Source organism: Chenopodium quinoa, unplaced genomic scaffold (genome assembly GCF_001683475.1).
Source record: "Chenopodium quinoa cultivar QQ74 unplaced genomic scaffold, ASM168347v1, whole genome shotgun sequence".
Lineage (NCBI taxonomy): Eukaryota > Viridiplantae > Streptophyta > Magnoliopsida > Caryophyllales > Amaranthaceae > Chenopodium > Chenopodium quinoa.
Window position 1 is genome coordinate 3,482,270 of NW_018742959.1, and position 22,698 is coordinate 3,504,967.

At 37.4% G+C, this 22,698-nt stretch overlaps 1 protein-coding gene across 2 annotated transcripts; it reads left to right on the forward strand.

Moving 5' to 3' along the window:
• The first annotated feature begins 2,706 nt into the window (after positions 1 to 2,706).
• LOC110728753 (60S ribosomal protein L23-like) lies at positions 2,707 to 6,817 on the forward strand. 2 transcript variants are annotated; one of them, XR_002512763.1, is made up of 8 exons: positions 2,707 to 3,177; positions 3,278 to 3,404; positions 4,215 to 4,274; positions 4,361 to 4,438; positions 4,554 to 4,611; positions 5,243 to 5,424; positions 5,708 to 5,749; positions 6,520 to 6,816. XR_002512763.1 is itself a non-coding variant. In XM_021908403.1 (4 exons), the coding sequence occupies exons 2-4, from the start codon at positions 5,260 to 5,262 to the stop codon at positions 6,600 to 6,602; spliced, it is 273 nt and encodes a 90-aa protein (XP_021764095.1). In that variant the 5' UTR covers positions 4,445 to 4,611; positions 5,243 to 5,259; the 3' UTR covers positions 6,603 to 6,817. The 2 variants fall into 2 exon arrangements, 1 of the variants encoding a protein (XP_021764095.1); XM_021908403.1 differs by lacking the exons at positions 2,707 to 3,177; positions 3,278 to 3,404; positions 4,215 to 4,274; positions 4,361 to 4,438 and having other exon boundaries at positions 4,445 to 4,611; positions 5,243 to 5,407; positions 6,520 to 6,817.
• The last annotated feature ends 15,881 nt before the right edge of the window (positions 6,818 to 22,698 follow it).

A 22,698-nucleotide genomic window follows, 5' to 3' on the forward strand; every position in this document is an offset into this window, starting at 1 on the left:
GGGGTTTGGTGAGTCCGACTCACCGCGGAAACAAACCCAAAAACAAGACCGCACTCGCAATGAATAAAACCATAAACATAATTATATTAATCACAAGATTAAGATAAGATAATTACCTTTGACGCGTGCTTCGCTCCAAAATGAGCTCTTACTTGAAAGCTTCAAGTCCCGCTCACACGGAGACCTCCAACGAAGTCCACCCGCACCAACAAAACCGACTAGGTCCAATGTCTTGGGGTTAGCAAGACCCGACCAATAAAACCCGAGTAATTATATTGAGTTCAAAGGTTTTCACTAATTGTGATGCCTTTTTCAACTCTTACTCAAGCATCATTCCCAATGCCCATACTTGGGAATTTATAGTAAATGATGGGAGTATCATTTACTCTCCCATCAATGTGGGATAGTATGATTTTTCCATTTTATTTTAAAGCTAAAATAAAATTAATAATCAAGCTAGTAATAAATCAACAAGTGGCAAGCTCATGTGAGTGGTTAGGTGAGGACCACTTGGAGAAGGGGGGGACCAAACTTGCTCCCCACTCCCTTTCCCATAACCGGCCACCTCACTCCACACACACTCAAGGACCACTATCCACATGGCACCCACCCTTGGGCACCAAGGCAGCCAAGGTGGGCTGTCATGTGCTGCTGTCCGTGGCAGCCACGTCCAGCAAGCCCAGCAGGCCCAGTACTCGCATGCGGGCTGCCAGGCGCTGCTGGCCAGCAAGCCCAGCATGCTTTGTGAGGGCTGCTGCTGGCCTTGTGCCTTGGCCAGCACTCCTAGGCAGCAAGCAATGGCCTACCATGCTACTGCTAGCTGTGGCGAGCTGGCGCGCCTAGCGTGCTAGCTGCTGCAGCTTGTTGCGGCATGGCTTGCTAGCCATTGCGCGCACAAGGCTGTGCCTAGCATTCTAGCACGCACTAGGCAGCACCTAGCCTTGCGATGCTAGCATGGGTGCGCTAGCGCGCACCAGCCAGCCTAGGCTCGGCTTGGTGCGCATGCTAGCCACCATGCTAGGCCAATAGCCCTTAGCACTCGGTTTGCTCGGGCATTCCGATGCTAGGGGTATTTTGGTCTTTTGTTGATTTATTACTATTTCTCGTCTCGTCTTTCACTATTTTTCGACTCGACTTCCGACGCTTGGTTTCGACGCTCTGAGCTCGAATTTCCGACGTCTAAATAAATATTACTCGGTCGTCTCATTAACTCCTTCTGAATTAATTCGTCGTTTCGGTTTGTTGAATGCTTGGGTGTGACCCGAAGGGTTCAGTCAAGATTAAGCTGTAATATTAATTATTCATTAATATTACTGATCGAAAGCGGCCTCCACCCAGGCATTCCGATCACTTGACCTCACTGAATATATTAGCTTTCTAATAACTCTGAACCCACTAACGGAATAGTACACTTGTTCGAAGGACACCATTCCTTTCACCAGCATTCCCCAACTGGATGTGCCTCCGGAAAATCTTGGAAGCTGCTTCTTATAACTGCCAGGTCTCTGGAATGTATCCTGGTTTTCAAGGGATCTGGCAGAACTGGTCCCTTAAACGGTTGCAGGTAGTCAGCCGCAATGTTTTCTTGAGGGTAGAACTCGATGCCTCTGATCCGGATTTTTCGGCGTCTTCGTCACCGCCTGACTCTCTTTCATCATAGTCTAGGAAATAAGCATTATTCTTGTCGTCTGCCTCTTCCAAAATTGTATCACTTGGGGTTGAAGGGGTGCCATCCGAAACAGAACCCGACTACTCCTCCGAACCCTCGTACTCCTCATCAGGAGTAATTTCATCAGCGGGCACTTCCAGAGCACGCCGCTTCCTAGGCTTGGTAGCCGTCTGTTTGACTCTGGCCATTGTGTCCTGCATAGACATAGAGTTGTCTGTCCGAATGTCTAGAAAAGGCACCCCTGATTCTAGATTCAGCCGTACTAGGAGACTGGCTTAAAGACCTAGGCGGCGTCGTTTGTGTCAATGGAGAGTCCATTTTTATTTTGGAATCTTAACTATAAAAGTGGAAAAGTATAAAAGCTTGAAGGGATTAGAGGCGGATACCTTTAACTTAGCTCTGAAAAATCTAAAAACTGCTAAAAGCGGTGACCTGATGTGCTCCTTGAAACACAGACGGAAGTCTCAAACTTCACTTTAGACGAAGGCAGAGTCTCTCTCTGTAGAAATTCACTCTTTCTCTCTCTAAAAAGTCAATAGCTTGTGAAAAGTGAGAGGAGAGAGGGGTAAAAGCTCTATTTATAGAAGGGTGGGGCATCCCTTTCATACCCCAGAAGGTGAACAGTTTTCACTCTTCTCCACTCCCGGAATGCCGCGTGTCACAGGCACCACGTGGCCCGCCACATGCTACCTGTGAGGGGCAAATGTTTTGGGTAAGAATACCCTATTCATATGGACCAATCAGAGAGGGCCACGTGTTCAGCCCAGGCAGGTCAATTTGGGCCAATGGCCAGCTGACATGTGTCAGCCTCAGATACTTTTTGGAATTGCGCACTAGTGGAAAAATTTTCATTTATAACACCCTATTTGTAACGGGCATGATAAAATCCGTTACAAAAAGAGTACTTGTAACAGGAAAAATATTTGATCGTTACGGAAAAACTTATTCGTAACGGGCAAACAAATGTCCGTTACGAACAATTAATAATTGTAACAGGCAAATAAATATCCGTTACGAATGAAATATAAAGCCCGTTACAACTAAATAACTCTCTAGGGTTAAATGTTCGATCTGTTCCCACTTCCTCAGCCACATTTCTTCCTTACTCCTCTTCTTTTTCTCTCTCCTCATACCACTCTCTCTTTTCGCATCTATCTTCTTCCTCACTCATTTGCTCTTTTTCTCTCCTCAAATCACTCGCTCTCTCTACTCAAACAAGAAAATTGTCAATAGCTAAACTCACGAGTGATTTGCTCAAGAAGATTAGGGAGATCGAGGCTGATGAGACGTTGTCTGAGCCTGAAAAGGCGAAGAAGTGTCATCAACTTCTGGGTGGGGTTAGATCCGGAGCAAGCATCGATTGCCCACAACCACCGTCGCCGCCGTCGTCAATTTGAACCTAATACAACAACAACAACAAACTTGAATCAAGTATTGATTCAAAAATCAGAAATTTGATGATAGGGTTTCTGGGTTCTTTAGCTTTGCATTTCGGTCCAATTATTCAGGTTAAATGCCTTGATTTTTTTGGGTTTAATTTATGTAATATTGTTCAACAATTTACTCCATTTTTACTCACGATCCACTCTTCAAATCCTATTATTTTAGGGTTAGGGTTTTCTAAATGGACCCAGTTGCTTCGGTTGTCGATAATTTAAAATCATTTGCAAAATGCGGCCAATATCTTATCACCGGCATCACTCGCCGCCGGCAGAATTAGTCCCGTTAAAATCTGGTACGTTTTTTTGTTTCTCACTTCTGTTTTAATTTCTGTATATTATCATTTTGTTTGGCCTTGTTAATTTCTCAAATTTGATGCTGCAATGTTGTAAAATGCTGAATTTGATCTTGTTTCCAGCTTATTATATGCTAATTTACATTTTTTTTTGTAATTATTGATTTGATAGTGTCAAATTTGATCTTAATTGCTTGACTTGCTATAGTTTCTGCCAATTTTACTCAGGAATTATCATTTTAGCCAGTACAATTTGATCTTTACTTGAAGTTTTATGGAATATATGTTTTTTTTTTTGCTTTTCTTTTGAAATTTGATTAACTGATCTTAATAAGTATAAAGTTCACTATGATGTACATATGTTCTTTACAGAGTATGTGTTCCCTTGGGGGCTAACTCCCTTTTTATTTGTATTGCCATTTGGAGTTTTTTGAACAATTGAACCCCATATATGCACTTGGGTGCTGTTCCACATTGGGAAAAAGAGCAAAGTACCATTTTCCACTTCTAGGAAGTCATTGTATCTGTTGCCAATTGGCTTTAAGGCAAAGCCTCACTTAGTCTTATCCTAGATTGTTGTAAATTGTGATTACATATTTCATCTTGTTGCTATCACATAATACTCGATTTCTTTATGTGAAACTAGTAATGTTTTAGTTGCATTTGTATGTGTAGCCATTCACTGGCCCTTGAGGAGATCATGGATTGGAGACTAAAATGAGTGTTTTGCCAAACATATGATTTTGAAGCTGATGTGCATTTTCTTCTCCAGTCTTTTGAAAATTTCTTTGCTTGTCTACCTTTTTTTAGGTACAAAGACGTATTGCACAAAATTGTGAGGCTACTCGCAAAAGTCGTATGCGGAAAAAGGTGGGAAGAGAAGTGTTACAAGTTTAATGAGTTGTGGTACTTGTTTTCTGCTGATCTAATTCTTCTTGGAACTTTGTTATTTATAGGTCTATATTCAGCAATTAGAGTTGAGCCATTCAAAATTGATGCAAATGGAGCAAGAGCTTGAACGAGTGAGATAACATGTATGATGATAATTGACATAATTCTCATCGTCCTTCTTATCTATTATAGATGTGTTTCCTAAAGTCTGCATCTTTAATCAAAATGCAAAACACATCCTTGAATGGTTGATTCCAGGGTACGCTTGTGAGCAATGGTATTGACCCGCTTCCTTTCTCTGCCACTGTAAATTCAGGTTTGCCTTCCAATATGTCTACTTCTAGCCTTCTTCTACTTAAAATTTCTGTCTTTTGATAAACTGCTAATTCAATTAGTTGTTTGTGTAATATATAGCTGCAAATTAAGTCATTATTTTAAGAATGCACGTATTGCTCATTCAATCATTTAAAAAATTAAAAAATAAAAAAACTGCTAAGTGGAGTAAGGTTTAATAAATTAAAACAGACCAATCAAGAGTCTTTTGAATAATAGCCTTCTTATTTTGAATTGTAGAATTCTACAGTTGTATAGCTTGATATATCAGCAATCTATTTTCAAACAAGATCAATTTAAGTCATTTGAAAGTTGTAAGCAGAGTGCTGAGTATAGATTTTATTGTTAATTGATATTGAGATAGACTATGAAACTATACTGAAGTAAAGTCAGACTATATTGCTGCCAAAAAAATAAAGAAAAAAGAGTCAGACTATTGGGAACTTGTGACTCCAAATTGTCTCTTGATCTCATTTCCTATCTCCATTACTAGATCCTATGCATTCATCCTTATTTACCAATATGGGGTTATTTTTAGTGCATACCTATTAAGCTTACTTTAATTTTAAAACATGAGACTTATTCTTTCTTTTATTATTTTTTTTTCTTTTTAGGGATTGTTGCATTTGAGATGGAGTATGGAGATTGGGTTGAGGAGCAGAATAAACAGATTTGCGAACTCAGAAATTCATTGAATACCCATATAACCGATGTTGAACTTTGGATTCTGGTAGATAGTGGCATGAAGCACTATTATGATCTTTTTCAATTGAAGGCAGGTGCAGCAAAGGCCGATGTATTATATTTCTTTTACTGCTGCATTGAATACCCATATAACCGATGTGAATCCTTGCACTGCATAAAAGTATAGAAGTATTATATTGAATTTTTTGGTTTGAGGAATGTTTTTAGCACTAAAGGGGTTTGATTGGCATTATTTCCTATGGGACTTGATGAATTTTAGATGTTCTTGATCATGTAAATCAAATTTCTTGAATGCATTGATTTGCTTTTTAAAAATCTTTTTTATTTGAATTTTACCTTTTGCTGACAATCAATTGTGTTTGTTTCTATTACAGATAATGTTGGAGTAATTGTCAACCCCAAGGGTGAAATGAAAGGTATGTGATTGCACCAACTTTGAATATTATGGGGGATCTTTGTGACTATATTTGAGCTTTGTTAGTTCGGGAGTAGTTTGACATGGTAGCTAAGAATTTCATGGCATTTTGGTAGACTGTTCAATTTCCATGAAACCTGAATTTACTTGAATTTATATGGAATGTGTAACATGCATATCAACTTATGTAATGGTTCAAAACAAAAAAAAAAAATTCTTAAGTAAGGGGACTGGGTAGGTAGGTGAAGTAAACTTCCCTTGTCATCAAAATTTTGTTACAAAGATTTCCCTTGCCATTTATCAATGGAACCTTTTGCACCCTACATCCCATTTCTTGTTGATTTATGATCCAAAACACAGCACAATCTTGTGAATTAATGTTGTACAAGTTGCTTCTTATAGCTTTCGACTTGTACACAATCAACCCTTTTCTGTTTTTGTTAACTGAAAAAAAGTCTATTGACTAGTGTTGCCGCAGAACATTTCTCACATGTTTTGAGACTAGCATCTGATGAGTTGATGTGTTTAGGTGTGAACTCTCTGTTATTTTGACATGGCTGCATTTCAGTGTATATGTTTATAACATTTGTCTGAGATGTAAAGCATTCGAAGCTTCTTCACCTCTGTGGGTGTCTTCTGAACAAATAGAACATAAAAAGCTTATTATGCCAACAATTTTACTGTTTATGAAGTTTACTTCTCTGCTTATTGTCGATTACAATATAATTGTTTATATATCCCCATCTTAATCCATATCTCTCTGTGTTTCAGGATCTACTATTACTGGTCCCATTGCAAAGGAGTGTGCTGATTTGTGGCCAAGGATTGCTAGTGCTACCAATGCCATTGTCTAAGAGATGTCGTTCAGAGTTTCCAATTTTGTTTTGCTATAATTCTGAATGTTTATAGTTGGATAAATGAACAATGCCGGTTTGATAGGATGTGTTAAGTCAATTTGTGAGTTTGCAAGATATTAGTTGATTGTATATTAATTTATACTATATTTGTATAAAATATAAATATCTCACATTATTAATTGATAAAATATTGTGCAAAGCAATCCAGCATTTGCTGGATTTTTTTTTATTAGATCACACACTATTTGTAATGGGCAGATTTTAGGCCCGTTACAAATAATTAAGTATTCGTAACGAGCAAAACATGTTCTGTTACGAATAACGGGATTATTGTAACGGACATTTGGATGCCCGTTACAAATAACGGAAATTCCCGTTACGAATAACCCCGTTATTTGTAACGGGCACTTGTGCCCGTTACGAATAACAACTTATTTGTAAAATTTTCTGAAGGCGCATTACGTATCCGAGTGAAAAATTTTCGTAAAGCTTTTATATTTCCCATTCTATCTTTGGAATTTACGATCATATCATCCACATGTACTTCTATTTCTTTATGCATCATATCATGCAAGAGAGTCGTAGTCGTTCTTTTGTACGTAGCTCCTGTATTTTTTAAACCAAATGGCATGACTATGTAGCAATACGTACCCCAAGGGGTAATAAAGCATGTCTTTTCTTCGTCTTCTTTTGCCATTAAAATTTGGTTGTAACCTGCGTATCCATCCCTTAAGGATAACATCGCATGTTCAGCCGTGTTATCTACCAATATATCAATATGTGGTAGAGGAAAATTGTCTTTAGGGCTAGCGTTATTAAGATCCCTAAATTCGACACACATGCGAGTTCGTCCATCCTTTTAAGGGACTTGAACGATGTTCGCTACCCATTCTGGGTAATTACATACGCAAATAAAACCGGCGTCTAACTGTTTTTGTACTTCTTTTATTTTTAATGCGACATCAGGTTTCATTCGTCGAAGTTTTTGTTTTACTGGTTTAGAAGTAGGGTTCAAGGGAATGGTATGTTCCGCGATTTCCCTATCTATTCCAGGCATGTCCTTTTAAGACCAAGCAAACACGTCTTCGAATTCTTTGAGCGTCTATATGAGGGTCGATCGCTCTTCCGGATTTAAAGTTAAGCCAATTTTGACTTCTCTTTTATTTTCGTTGGTTCCTATTTTAGTTATTTCAGTTTCTTCAACGATAGGGTTCTTTTGTTCTCGTCCATTCATTAGTTCAACCAATTTATTAATGTTATCATCTTCATTAGATTGATTTTTATAGCATTCGAAATATTCAAGAGAAGGCATATACTCGGAAATAGAGCTCATATTATTAAAATCAAAAGAAAGTACATCAAGAGAAGAATCCTTTTTGGGATCTTCGTCCTTAGAACTAGAAAATAAAGACTCAGTAATGGCCACAAGGCCTAAATTTTCAGCTTTCCTAGAGTGTATAATAGATTCATCATTCGCTTCTTCAAACATCTTCCCTTCGTCTGTGACGATTTCCAATTTATCGCCTTTGTGATTGGTCCATTTGAAATATTTCCTCCATCCATACTCAGTTTCGTTGGAAAGGGTAATCAACGAGGTTGGGTCAAAAGCTTCATCTTGAATGGCGTTTTGATTGGTCATTGTTGCGACATGATTTTGCTCTAGTCCAAATAGCAAGTTAAATACTTGCCCATCATAGCTCCCTAGAGTTGGGTGTTTTGATTTAACGATACTAAGATCGTCATCCAAGAACTAGCAATCATGAAATATTTCAAATCCAGGCTTCTTGATTACTTCCAAAACTAAGGTTTTCGGAAATTCATAGCATGGGTAATCTTCTCCCTCCCTAATGAATTGCCCATTAAGGGTTTGTTGATAGGATGGGAGTAATGTGATTATCCCTTTGTTATTATTGTCTCTACGTGCTTTCTTTTTTGCATCGTGAGACTCCAATTCTTCTTTGGTTGGTTTATATCCTAATACAAAGGAGAAGCTTTTCTTTGGGATAGGAAGTAAGAGAGATTTCTTCATTCCTATTCCCAAAGGCATCCCAGGAAAGTAAATACTCTTGAGCAAGATGTTTTTTACTATCCGAGTGGAATATGGATCAAGCTTGAATGTTTCTTCAAAGTCTTCTTCCATTTTAATTGTGAAGATTCGCTCCACGATGAATCCTCACATGTCCTCTTCATCATTATCATGGTTTATTTCTAAGAGTGATTGATCATTTATTGCTATTTTGAGTGGAGAAGCATGTATAATCGTAGGAAGCCCTTGATAGTTCAACCTAATCATTTGATGAAGTGAGGATGGTATCGCACCAAGCTCATGTATCCATGGACGTCTAAATAAAAGGTTGAATGTAGGTTTTATGTCCATAGCATGGAATTCAACCATCTTTTGAATTGGGCCTGTGGTAATTGGTAGCTTAATAGTTCCACACACCTGTAGACACCCATTTGTGTCTCCCCAAAACCAAACCCAGTGATGAATACCTTTCATGTCATTTGATTATCGAACAAAGAGAAAATGTGAAAAGTCTAGTGATGAGGATGTTTTTATTAAAATATCTCTTCTTTCTGTTTTTGAAAATATTTCTTTTCTTACCTTATTTATGAAAAACGTGCTTTCCAGTTTAGTTTGGTCCATTATAAGGTTTTAATAATGGTGTAGTTGGATGGGGCTTGAAAAGACCTTTCCAACGATATATTATAAGCCCAATTCCGATGAATAATGAGGAGGATATGGCCAAAATATTAAACTGGGCCCGATTTGATTTTTATATGCGGCCCAATGATCTAGAGTAGGGCCTATTATTAATTATCATTCGTAAATCTATTAGGATTGATTATAGTCTTCTAGAATACTCTAGAAGGTTCTTCTAAATCCCAATGGAATTAGGATTGATAATTATGTTTCAAAGAGTTTGAAATTGAATAAAACTACTCCTTTTGAGAATCCTTATTTTGTACGAAGTGGAATATATTCAGATTTTATTTTTGTGCCTCATAATATTTATCCAAATTTTATATGTTTGGGTAGATCTTGAAATTATCTTTCCAATGATATATTATAATTTTAAATCCGAGTTATAACGAAAAAGATATGAATGAGATATGAAACTCTATCCAAAACTGACACCTTTCCACTATTTCGGCCATATCTTTTTATCTACAAAAGATTTTAATCTTATTCTAATTGGGTTGGAAATTAGACTTAAAGAGATTTCCAACGACATATTATATTCCTTATTTTAACTTCCGAATCAAAAGATATGATAAAAACAAAAAAACGCGTGATACTGATTATTAGCGCCTGACGACAAGCATTAGCGCCTGGCGCTAACCTTCAGCGCCTGGAAATAATGACCAGCGTTTTGCGCTTATCGTGTTTTATTCTCGTTGAAACTTTGATTTATTTTTTTTATCCATCCGACTGATTTTCTCAAATAGCCTCCTAAAACCTCTGTTTTTTAATCATCAATTCTCAACAATCATCAATTTTCATCAATTATCATCAATTAATCTCATCAACTCTCATCAAGAATTTCTTTATTCTCTCTCTCTTTCTAAACCGACCCTTTTACAAACACAATTCATCATACATTAGGACTAGACACACCTAGCCAAGTTCAAAGTTGCCTTCGCCCTACACGTGAAAGGTTTGATATTTCTGAGGGTTTGGTCCCTAATCTTTATTTTAATTATTTAATTTAATTGTTGTTTATTATTTTCCTTAAAGTTACTAACGCGTGTATTTTGTTATAAGAAAGAGGTACGAGGCATTATAGTAAGTACTTTAATTTATTTATTGATATTATGATTTAGAAATCATGTCTAGGTTGTTATTATGATTCCTAGTGTTATGTTAGGGTGTTTTGATTAACTAGTATCATGTTTAGGGTATCAACTATAATTTCTATTATCAAATATGACCATTACGTTTCCTACGATGCTTTCTATTTTTCCTAATATTCATGTTAGTATCATGTTAGGATTAAAGTTTTGATTTTAATTGCTTAGTGACATGCTAGGGTTTGTTATTAATCTTGCTAGTATCATGCCTAGGATCTTGCTATTAATATTATGCTTTAATATTATTATGATGATTATTTTAATTATAATTTATTATTATTATCATGTTGCTTGATTTATTTTTATTGCTTGATCACGCCTTTTATGAATGTTTAAAGGAAATTTGTACTTGTAATCACACTTAATAAGATAATTAATAATCTTGTTTAGGGTTAATGTGATTATAATTCAAGTGATCGCCAATAATAGTTTTGTTTGTGCATTAATATTCAACCAACATAGATTAAACAGGTTTAGGGGTAACCTATTGATTGCATGTTAGTCAGAAAGCGCACATGAATACGATCAGAATAAAGTAAAGGCCTATTATTAGGGCAGGTTAAATCTGTTTTAGGTTGGATTTGTACCTTCATCCCCGAACTACCAGTCACGGTTCCAGACCTATTGGAGTTGACGATCTCCTGGATCGTTAAGGGGTTTAACCTTCACCCTATGAACGGTTTACAAGTTTCTAAAACTTGTTGGCGACTCTTTTGCTCTAGCTTCTTTCCCTTTGGACGCCACCTTACTTTAGTGTATGATCACAGTGGGGTTCAAGCTAGGGATAATGACCAGCGCCTGGCGCTAATCGTGTTTTATTCTCGTGGAAACTCTGATTTGTTTTTTTATTCATCCGACTAATTTTCTCTATAAATAGCCTCCTAAAACCTGTGTTTTTAATCATCAATTCTCAACAATCATCAATTTTCATCAATTATCATCAATTCTTCTCTTCAACTCTCATCAAGAATTTCTTGATTCTCTCTCTCTTTCTAAACCAACCCTTTTACAAACACAATTCCTCATACATTAGCACTAGACAAACCTAGCCAAGTTCGAAGTTGCCTTCGCCCTAGACGTGAAAGGTTTGATATTTATGAGGGTTTGGTCCCTAATCTTTGTTTCAATTATTTAATTTAATTGTTGTTTATTATTTTCCTTAAAGTTACTAACGCGTGTATTTTGTTATTAGAAAGAGGTACGAGGCATCCAAGTAAGTACTTTAATTGATTTATTGATATTATGATTTAGAAATCATGTCTAGGTTGTTATTATGATTCCTAGTGTTATGTTAGGGCGTTTTGATTTTCCTAGTATCATGTTTAGAGTAGCAACTATAATTTCTATTATCAAATATGACAATTGCGTTTCCTGCGATGTTGCCTATTCTTTCCTAATATTCATGTTAGTATCATGTTAGGATTAAAGCTTTGATTTTTATTGCTTAGTGACATGCTAGGGTTTGTTATTAATCTTGTTAGTATCATGCCTATGATCTTGCTATTAATATTATGCTTTAATATTATTATCATGATTATTTTAATTATAATTTATTGTTATTATCATGTTGCTTGATTTATTGTTATTGCTTGATCACGCCTTTTATGAATGTTTAAAGGGAATTTGTACTTGTAATCACGCTTAATAAGATAATTAATAATCTTGTTTAAGGTTAATGTGATTATAATTCAAGTGATTGCCAATAATAGTTTTGTTTGTGCATTAATATTCAACCAACAAAGATTAAACAGGTTTAGGGTTAACCTATTAATTGAATGTTAGTCAGAAAGCCCACATGAATACGATCAGAATATAGTAGAGGCCTATTATTAGGGCAGGTTCAATCTCTTTTAGGTTGGATTTGTACCTTCATCCCCGAACTACCAGTCATGGTTCCAGACCTATTGGAGTTGACGATATCTTGGATCGTTAAGGGGTGTAACCTTCACCCTGTGAACAGTTTACAACTTCCTAAAACTTGTTGGCGACTCTTTTTCTCTAGCTTCTTTCCCTTTGGACGCCACCGTACTTTAGTGTATGATCATAGTGGGGTTCAAGCTAGGGATAATGTTTGAAATATTCCCTACAACACCGATCTTCTCGAATTGTCATAGGCCCTTATGCTTTGTTTGGTTGATTGGAAATCTTTTTCTGGATTTAGGCTTAAGTATTTTGCCGTTTGTAATGGGCATACGTTTACAGCCGACCCTTTGTCTACCAAAGTTAGAGGGATAATGTATCCCTTTCATCCCAAAATTAAGTATAATGCATTGTTGTGGGTAGTTTCCTTTGAAGGCAAATTATCATTAGTGAAAATGATTAACTTGTTGGATTTCTCGCTAGTAAGCAAGCTAACAAGATCCTGAGGGGTTGTGTCTGTGCTTACAGTCAAAGCCGCTAGAGCGTTCATGAGAGAATTCCTATGTTCTTTTGAAGTATTTAGGAGTTCCCAAATGCTAACATTTTCCTTGGATTGGCGAAGAAGTTTGACCAATGGATCTTCTACCTCAAGTGGAGGTGGTATTGTATTTTGTATTTGACCTTGAGTTTGATTTTGTGTGGTCAAAGATCCATTATGTGGTGGTGCTCGGTAGACTGCCCAGAACGAGTTAAATGATCTATCTCATTTGGGATAGTCGTAGGAATCATAAACCAACTTTCTTCTAGAGGCTTTGGATGTGCCTCCATTTCATGATGTTCCATGAGTTGTGCTTTATTCCATTGTTCATCCAAGGAGAGATTCGATAAATCTTTTGATTCCCCTAAGAAATGATCCCAATCAAGCGATCCATTTGTTTCATTTTGTAAACAATATGGAGATGGGACGGCGGCATACTTAGAGACATATAAGTCTTGAAAGTCGTCGTCCCATAGTCCACATACTTCATTAGTTTCCCCTATGAGTATTGTGGATAGAGGTTCTCCTATAGGTTTGATATAGTCCAAAGGATTGAATGTATCACTTCCCATATGGTCCTCATCGATGTGAAACACCCCTAAGGGGGATGCATTATTGTTAGGTTTAGGCGTGGGAATTCTCCCATCGTCTGCTAAATCTTGTATTTTATGCTTTAAAACATAGCAATGTTCAGTATCATGTCCAACGCCTCTATAATAAGCACAATAAGCACTACCATTCCATTGAGGAAATCTCCTTTTTGGTTGAGAGGGTGGTGTTGGCCCTGTTAGCGTGGGAGTAAGCCTTTTTCATTTAATTTTTCTAACAATTCTTTATAGCTTACAGGAAATGGAGAGTAAATTTTCTTTCTTTTGTCCATCTTTTTCTAGGATCATCATATCGATTTGTGTTATTATATTGTGTGGAAGTCGCAAATACGTCAATAAAGGATGATGCATTATCATTCCCCTTCTTGTAGTTGTTCTTAGGTTGATGATGATAATGAGGTGTGTTTGCTTTTTCTTTAGGAAGATCATCTTCAATCCTAGTAGCCACAGAATAGACTTTTGAAAAGTGTCTAGACCAAGGTAATATAGATGTTTGTTGTACTTTTCATGACAGTTGTCAATGAATTTTTGTGCTAACTCAAGTTCAGAAGGCCTTTGGGCAAGGTGGGCCGCCTTTTCTCGCCATCTAAGAAAGCAAGGAAACCTTCATCGTCGCCTTGCTTAAGCATCTCGAGTTCACGTAAAGTTGACTTGAACTCTACGTTACTCTTATATTGGGTAATGAAAGCCAAAACTACATCTTCCCAGGTTGCTTTGAATTTTGGATCTAGCCCATAATACCACTCTCTCGCGGTTGGGTCTAGGGATAAAGGGAAAGTCAAAGCATAAAGCTTAGGAACAACTCCCTTTAGTGCCATAGTGCCCGTAAAACACATTAAATGATTTTGTGGATTATTGGTCACCTTAAATATTGGCAAGTCCATAGCTACGAACTTTTCTGGTATAGCAAATCCTGGAGGAGGAGCAAACTTTTCTACGTCAAAGTACTTGTTCCCCATTGTAGAACGAAGAACTAGCTTCTCCAACGACTTTTCTTTGATGGATAATTGCTCCATATTTTCTTGTAAGGTTAAAGTTTCAGCTTTTTTCTTTTCAGCATTTTCTATTTTCTTAATTCTTCTCTCCTCGGCCTTTTGAGCCTTTTCTTCTCTCAAATGAAGAATCTCTTGTTAAAGTTCTTCGATGGTTGGCATCGTTGTTGGACTAGGATTAGTTGTCAAAGAAAAGTGGTTTGAAAGGGGTTGATCTTTGGGTGGTAAACGTAGAATGCGATTTCCCGGGGGTCCTCTTTCCCAAGCTTGAAAATTGGCCCTAAAGGAGTACAAAAGGATAAGTAAATTGACACGCTTGTTTAAAATGGAAAAAAGAAAAAGACGCAAAATATATTCAAACGGATAACATCGCCCTTAACAATTCTTCAATGAAGATATTGTTCGGATGAGTCAATTTGTTTTTTGAGAAATCAATACTGACTCGTCCAGTGGGCGTGCGCAACAAAATCACTTGCGCTAGGAGGGGTCGTGCAACTCATTCAGTTGCGCGCGCCACCTGCTCGTAATTTTTTTTAAATTCAAGCGTTTTTTTTTCATCGCTTGTTTTATTCGATTTTTTTTTACTTGATTTTTTGTATGTTTTCCTTTGAACATGACGCTAAATCACGAAGAGAAAACTTCGTAATTGGGAACCTAGACCAAAATAAAAAGAGAAATAAAATAAGACTACCCTAACACGTTGCACATAGTCACATAATCACATAAGCATGCTATAAGTCAAGATTCACGCAATGCCGTTCTAAGGTCAAAAAAGGCTTGGGTGTCCAAAGGTACCATATCTTAAGAAACGACGCACAAATCAATCACTCAACGTGTTGACTCATGACATTGCCCTCCCAACATTTTGTTGGTGATATGGGTGGGATGACTGTTATTGATTTCGGGATAGACGCCTAGTGTTGGCGACCCATAGACAATGAGCCAATCCCCAAATGGTTTAAATATGCTATGCTTATGCATGATGCAATGTTGCTTGTTTGGTTTTTACTTTTGTGCAAAAGAAATATATTATGCGTTCAAGTCTCGCTCTCTAACTAGAGATTATCCAAGTTAATTCTCGTTACAACCTATAGGCAACCTAGTGTTGGAAACCTTGGACCATAACTACGAATTAATCATGTAACCTCTAAGTCCCCATTGAAGTCGCCACTGTAAGGAGGGTGATCCCATCGTAAGGGGTACTCTCCTTAAATTCCCTTGGCCACTTAAAAGCCTAGGACTTTACACTTGTTAGGGTGTAGTAGGATTTGAATTCCTGACTGTTTGGGGGACCTTGAATTAGAATTGATTCTATCATTACGCCATTTTGTAAGAAACAAGTAGGAGTCACCAATGAGTTTTAGGAAAAACTCATAAACTTCGTTCATGCCTCTCTTCCATGTGGAATTCATGGAATAATTAGCACAAATCATAAGTTTACCCATGCACAAATTGTTCTATAAACCAGAAATGAGTTCGGGAGCAAGGGTACTAAAATAATGTTCCTTTTAGAGGGGAATCGTTTTCCTAGCCCTTGTGCGGCTTCTACTAGCTCTTTCTTTTTTACAATTTCATCACCAAACAATATATGCAACATGATACCTTAAACTATGTTAGTTTATTTTATTTACAAGCATTAATTCACGTAGGAATTACATCGTAATGTCGTTATTCTTATTTAATAAAATTCGTGAAAAGAACAAGAAAGTAAACAAGATACTATGTGGAATTGATTAATTAATTATTTTAAAGGTGATCAAACAACACTAATTAATTAATTAAAGTCCTTTTAAAAAAGAAAATAAAAGTGATTAAACTAAGTACTCGGAAATTTACCACTTCTCTTTGCTAGATCTTAGAACACTTATGGACTCCTTGTTGGGGAACCTCCACTGTAGTAACAAGATATCGAAAAGGTGAGTGTTTAGGACAAGAGGGCTAGGTTGCACAAGTTTACAAGTATTTCACCAGAGTTTTAGGTTAATTTCTGTCAGTTTAAGCCTCTGTCTATGCTTGTATTTATAGGGAGCGATTAGGTTTAGGGTTTCGAGCATTCTGCCACATAAGGTGTCGCGCGCGGCATCCCAGCGCAAGTGATTTGGTTGCGCTGATAAGGGCAGCGCAACTAATTGTCTTGCGCGCGACTTTATGGTAAAATTTGATTTTATATTTTCCGTATAATTCTGAATCTTCCGCAGCGCAACTCTGGGGGTTGCACTGGGTGTTGCGCGTAACTGAATTAGTTGCGCGCGGCAGCCTTGCGCGACTCTTTGAGATGCGCGTGGCTTTTCCTGCGGCAACACTAAGATTTAACCTAGACGCTCCTAAATCCGTCATTATTAGGGTTTAAGCACATGCTTAAGCCTAATTATGATCGGGTTTAGTTAATTGGACCTTTGTTTTGGCTTTTTTCTTAAATTTAGGCTAGTCTTTTGTGTTTTGTGGCTTAACCAGTTATCCATAAGTATTTTTCACTTTGATCCAACACAAAGATGGATTTATTTATCGTCATTGCAGTTCCTGTTGGGATAGGATGCCAAAAGTAGATGTCTACACATTTTCTGGCGACAAACTCTATTGTCTGGCGCCGTGTTCTTCCAATACCGAGCCAGAAATCTACCTTCTTGTTTTGACTAGTTCTAGAACTGTTGGCTTGATTCTACTTCCTGATTGACTTTTTCTCTCTATTTTGAAACCCATTTATGTTCTACATATGGACATAACCCTCTGGGAATTCATGCTCCATCTACTCGATTGAACGCTCTAAGCAACAAAGGGTACAACCGAGAATGTTGAATTCACCAAACCATGGAAGCGAGTTTAACTCACGGGTACCCATCCACACGTGCCAACCCTTCCAAAGGTAAGGCTTCCGCGCGGTGCATCCAGACTCATAACCATGGACCCTCTTTGACTAACCCATATCCTGAACTTTAGAGAACTACATCCATGGTTAGGTTGCAAACTCATTGCATCATGTTGTGACTACTTGACTACTTGTGCATCTCTTAGTTGTGCATACTTATTATGTGACTAAATTAACCCTTTGGTTTGACTTGTGTTTGTAAACATGATTAAATAAACTAGCCAAGGACTAAAGAACTTTGCTTAATTAATTGATTAATCAATTTGAGCTAATAAATATGTCTAAAATCGAGTCATAGTTCTTCTGAGTCAACCCGGATTTTTATTCCCGTATACTGCACAAACGTCAACTTGTTTTGGTCATATCCAGAGTTATAGGAAGAGCTACGAGTCTTACAACTATGGATCTGTAGCCTTGAGTTTTATCTTTAATTTGGAGTTGGTTTCATACCAATCAGAGTCACAGATCAAAAGTTATGACTAAAATACCGCAGCCTGTCTAGTTTAATGCATATATGTGAGGTCTTAACTTTGCTTGAGTCTAGTCACATAGTCTAGCGACATGGTCATGACATGAGTATTAACATGTCACCTACACTAAATAGTGTTAGCACACACTTTGTATATGTCACCATGACCATGTCTTAAGTTCATGCATGAGTCGTTTTTCCGTCATTTGAGTTAAGGGTCCATTCCATTTTCATTCTCTTCCATATCCTCTTTCAATCTATTGCATGTTCAATTGAGCTTGAGGAAAAAATAATAAAAAACTTATTCCTAATTTCCCTTTCCATAGTAATTGGTCAAGGAGAGAAGTGCGATTAATCAAGGACAACACCTTCGTTCAAGTTTAACATTTTGATAAACCAATCGGTCGAAAAAGAAAAGCTAAAAAGATAATGGAGAGTCAAGAAGAAGTCAATGAGGTTAAGAAGCAAATGACAGACGTGACTGAGGTGTTGAAGGCTTTAACCCTCCAAATCAATGACCCTGTGAAACAACAACAAATGGAGCTCATACAAGAAAGCTTAGGCAAAATATCCAATGACTACAGATTTCAGGGCATTAGCTCGCAAGGGGTCTCGGTGGACAAGGAGCTTCTTCCGTAGAAGTTCAATGCCAAAAACATCCTAATGTTCAAGGAAACAGAAAACCCTTATTTTCACTTAAGGGCCTTTGAAACTATAATGAACATTAAGGGGATTGATAAGAATATTTATCACTTTTTATTCTCAATGTCTTTAGAAACCGTTAGTCAATATTGGTTCTTTTCTCTTGATAAAGAGAAAACCTCTACTTGGGATGGAATAAAAAATGCTTTCATTGACGGATATAAGTGTAATATTCAAGTTAAAACTGACTATAGACAACTAGAGATGCTAAGACAAAAAGAGAATGAAGGCTTTACTTCTTTCTTTAATAAGTGGAGGAAAACTTCTGCTAAGATGATTGAGGTGCCCACCGAAAAAGAATCTGTAAGGATGTTTATCAAGAATCTCCAAGAAAAGTATTCAAAGCATTTAAAATATCAACATAATCTGAATACTTTCAAGGCGTCTATGACATCGGTATTGAAATCGAAGATGACCTCGCAAAGAAAAAACTACTAACAATAGTAACAACAGCGGCTGGAAAGGAAAGAAGAACGACAACCCTTCTTCTTCCGAAAACGCCCACTTTAGTAACAATGTTAGTACCTTTGACCATAATAGTGTCTTAGCCTTATATAATCAAGGATCTAAAAAGAAACCTAAAAGAGAACTCACACCCATTGGAATGACCTATGATGTTGCTTTCGATCGTCTCTATGATCGAGGATTAATCAAACCTATTGGCCCTACCGAGGATCTAACGCCAGAAAAGCGATCTTTGAGATGGGATCCCAATTCTTATTGCAAGTACCATCAAGGAAATGGTCACAACACCAATGAACGCTACAGGTTTCAAAATCTCATTCAAGATCTTATAGAAGCAAACAAGATCCCATTGCCTCTAGCTAGCAAGAAGACTGGGTGATGATAAAGCAAAAGATATAAGCGGGCTTCAACGACAATATTTCGTGACCTCTTTTTCTATTTTTTCTTTTATTCTTCCTTTCCCCAATAAGTCTAGCATAGGCACTTTTCACTTTCCTTAGATTTATTTTGTAGGATTTTTTCCTTTTCCCTTTTAATAAAATGAGCATTTATTTCCTTGCATATGATCATTGCATTGCATTGCATAAAAAAAAACATTGTCAAACTAAGCACAAGGTATACCCATGATTAGAGGCACCCCTTATAGCATATCATAACAACTTCACCCTTTCAAATATACAATCTTTTCTTGATAAACCACTTTGAGCCTCGTCTAACGATAGACCTTTCTTTCTTCAACCCACATCTACCTAACCTTGGGATGGGACAGTGTGCAACTTATGGAATTTTAAAATGCATGAGTGATTTCAAAAGATCAAAATAAATAAAATAGCAAAAACAATAAAAATGTACAAAAGGGCAAGTGTTCCAATGTCTTTGATATGAAAATGTCTTTGATATGAACATGTCTCAGATTGCGTTTCTTATCGAGTGCTCGGTACCGTGCTTGAGAAACATAAATTCCAAGTGAGTGATAGACCGCATGATCTGGATCGCTTACACTTATAAAAATAAAATAAATGCTAAAGCAAAAGAGAGAGCAAAATATTAACAAAAAAAAAGAGAAAAGAGAGCTAAAAAAGAGTTAAAAGCCTCAAGCATAAAAATATAAAGATTCAAAAGCAAGGTTTCACACCTTGGGGGCTTATTTAGGGTCTTGAGCTTTTATCCCTTTCTTCTTCAACCTTTAGCCTAACCACGTTACAACCCTTAAAAAGACCTTTTTGAGGTATACACACAATTGTGCGAGGTTCGGCTAGAGCTACGTTCGGTCTGATTCCTATCGGATACGTAGGCAACCTCTCATCGAGGTGCGGCTGTGATAAAAAAATGCATAATTGATAATATCAAGGGATATCCAATGCTCATGCTTATTCACTTAGAGCTAGAATTGGGGGCTTGATCCTTACATTATTAGCCTATCCAGCCTAAAAGTCACCACCATTTGACTCTTTTCAATATATTTTTCCACACACTTAGCCCTTGCAGCCTAACTTTAGCGTCACTATCACACAAATCACAGATACATGACCAAATGTCATGAAATCTTAACACAACGCTGAAGCATGCCTTGTCATATCAACATCAATCATCATTGCATTACAAAGTATGAAGTACTTAGCCTCCGCGCCTAAGTTACCAAAATACTTTCATCATTAAGTCAACTAGGATAGTCTAAGATGTTACAACCCTTGTACTAAGAGAGACAACGTAAACAGATTAAGCTCACTCGACATGCACCATCAAACACTTCCTCTTTTTTGCGTCTTTATTTTTTGGGAGAAAGTCGGTACCCTCCACAAAAATGACGGAAATTTTTGTTTTTCTGCATTTTGAGTCTTGAACATATCGAGTTTCATGAGTCAACATTACGCACACATGAGTCACATCGAGTTAAGTCAACCTCGAGTCAGTCAATCACAGTGAGTCAAGTTTATACCTTGAGTCATGTCAAGTCAAGGAGTCAAGCAACACTAAGCCTTAGGTCAACCCTAAAGAAAGATAAGCAAAGTCCTATAGTCCAAAATATAAATGCACGTACATTCCAGCAAGCAAGAACATTCCCGAATTTTTTTCAAAAAATAGCGAATGAAAACCTGACTAAAACATCAGACTGCAAGGTTGTCGCTTGGCGACAGAGCGAGAACGCGGCAACAGAGTCTTCCAGCAAGCGCTGGTGCGGCGATGAGATACATGGCCCCATATTGGATTGTGCGGACCTCATACAACAATTTCGGGTTCCTTGGTACGCCGGTTAGCCCCTATAAGCAAATTGACATAATTAGTAGTCGGCTCGATTACAATCACAGTAAGTGATTGACCTGACGACGATCGTCTCACTTAGCTTAAGCGCCTATGAATTGGCTCATTATAAGCACTAAGGGTGTTCAAAAAACCCAACCCGATTTCCTGATGACCCGGTCAATACTCGATGGGAAATTTGGGAAAATAACTTTTTTTTGGGGTCGGGTATCCGTCCCGGGAAAATCACCTAGTATCCGGGTCGGGTTATGGGTCACATTTTTAATTACCGGGTACCCGATACTAAATTAAAAAAAAATACCCTCCCTCAAAGTGAGCCCAGCCCACTTAGAGTTTAGACATTCAGTGTTAGGGTTCTTTCTCTTCCTTGAGTTTAGCCGTCATTTCCATCTTTCACACTTTTCACCCTCTACATTCTCTCTCCTCTCTCTTTATCTCTCCTCTCTACAAACTCACTTTCTCCTTCTATTTCACAGTTTATTAATATATAGATTCTAGTCATTCTACTACTTATTATCAAGATTGATCAATCGAAAGATCAATCGATCATATCGGCACTTCCTCACTTTCTCCTTCGTGAATCGACTTATCGGCGGCAACAAGTGCTAGGCGGCAGCATGCTAAGGGTGGATGTAGATCCTAGGTGAGTTGCTTGGAGTTTTTGTCCCTAAATATGGGGTTTCGACTTTCCAGAGATCTGATGAATTAGGCTCTCCATTTGTGGGGTTGGTTGTCATTAAATATTGTATAAAACCATTTTTCATGATGTATTTTGTGTAAAGTGTAAAACCCATTTGTTTTGGGTTGCTTATATATATATATATATATATATATATATATATATATATATGTAGTTTTGAAAGTGACATATTTGTACATCAATTTAGTAATTAAATGTTTAGCAGGGATTACAATATAATATGTAGTGTTTATGAAACTTTTAAGTTAGTAGCAATTAATTTACTGACTTTTGTTGAGAATAATTCAAATTTTCCGGGCACCCTATGACCCGACCCAAGAAAATCGGGTACCCAAAACCAGGGTACCCGACTTTCTCGGGTCGGGACATGGGACGAATTTAAAACTACCCAAAGATCCGCGTACCCGCTTTTTTGGGTACCCGAAAACTCGGGTACCCAGATTAGAACACCCCTAATAAGCACCAATGCATCGGTTCAAAAACAAGCAAGTATACGACAATTTTACCAAGATTGGATTGTCATCCCCAACTGACAATATTTCCAAGCGTGGGTTATCGTGCTCCTTTTCTATTTTACAATTTTTTCCAAGTTTGGATTGTCATCTCTGGCAAGTTTTTCGAGATTGGATTGTCATACACATAGTTCCCTATGGAAAAATTTCCCAAAGGATGGTCGTAGATCGCTATTCATCATAAATTTCGGCAAAGGTTCCTGAACGTGGATTGTCATTCATTTCAGTAAGTGGCAAATTTTCCCGAAGTGGATTGTCGGTCAAATC

What these genes read in the sequence shown, in the direction of transcription:
- LOC110728753 (XM_021908403.1), top strand. Translation starts at nt 5,260, where the DNA reads ATGGAGTATGGAGATTGGGTTGAGGAGCAGAATAAACAGATTTGCGAA. An exon ending in TCTTTTTCAATTGAAGGCAG is followed by an intron (nt 5,408 to 5,707) that starts GTGCAGCAAAGG and finishes TTTCTATTACAG; the next exon opens with ATAATGTTGGAGTAATTGTC. An exon ending in CCCCAAGGGTGAAATGAAAG is followed by an intron (nt 5,750 to 6,519) that starts GTATGTGATTGC and finishes TCTGTGTTTCAG; the next exon opens with GATCTACTATTACTGGTCCC.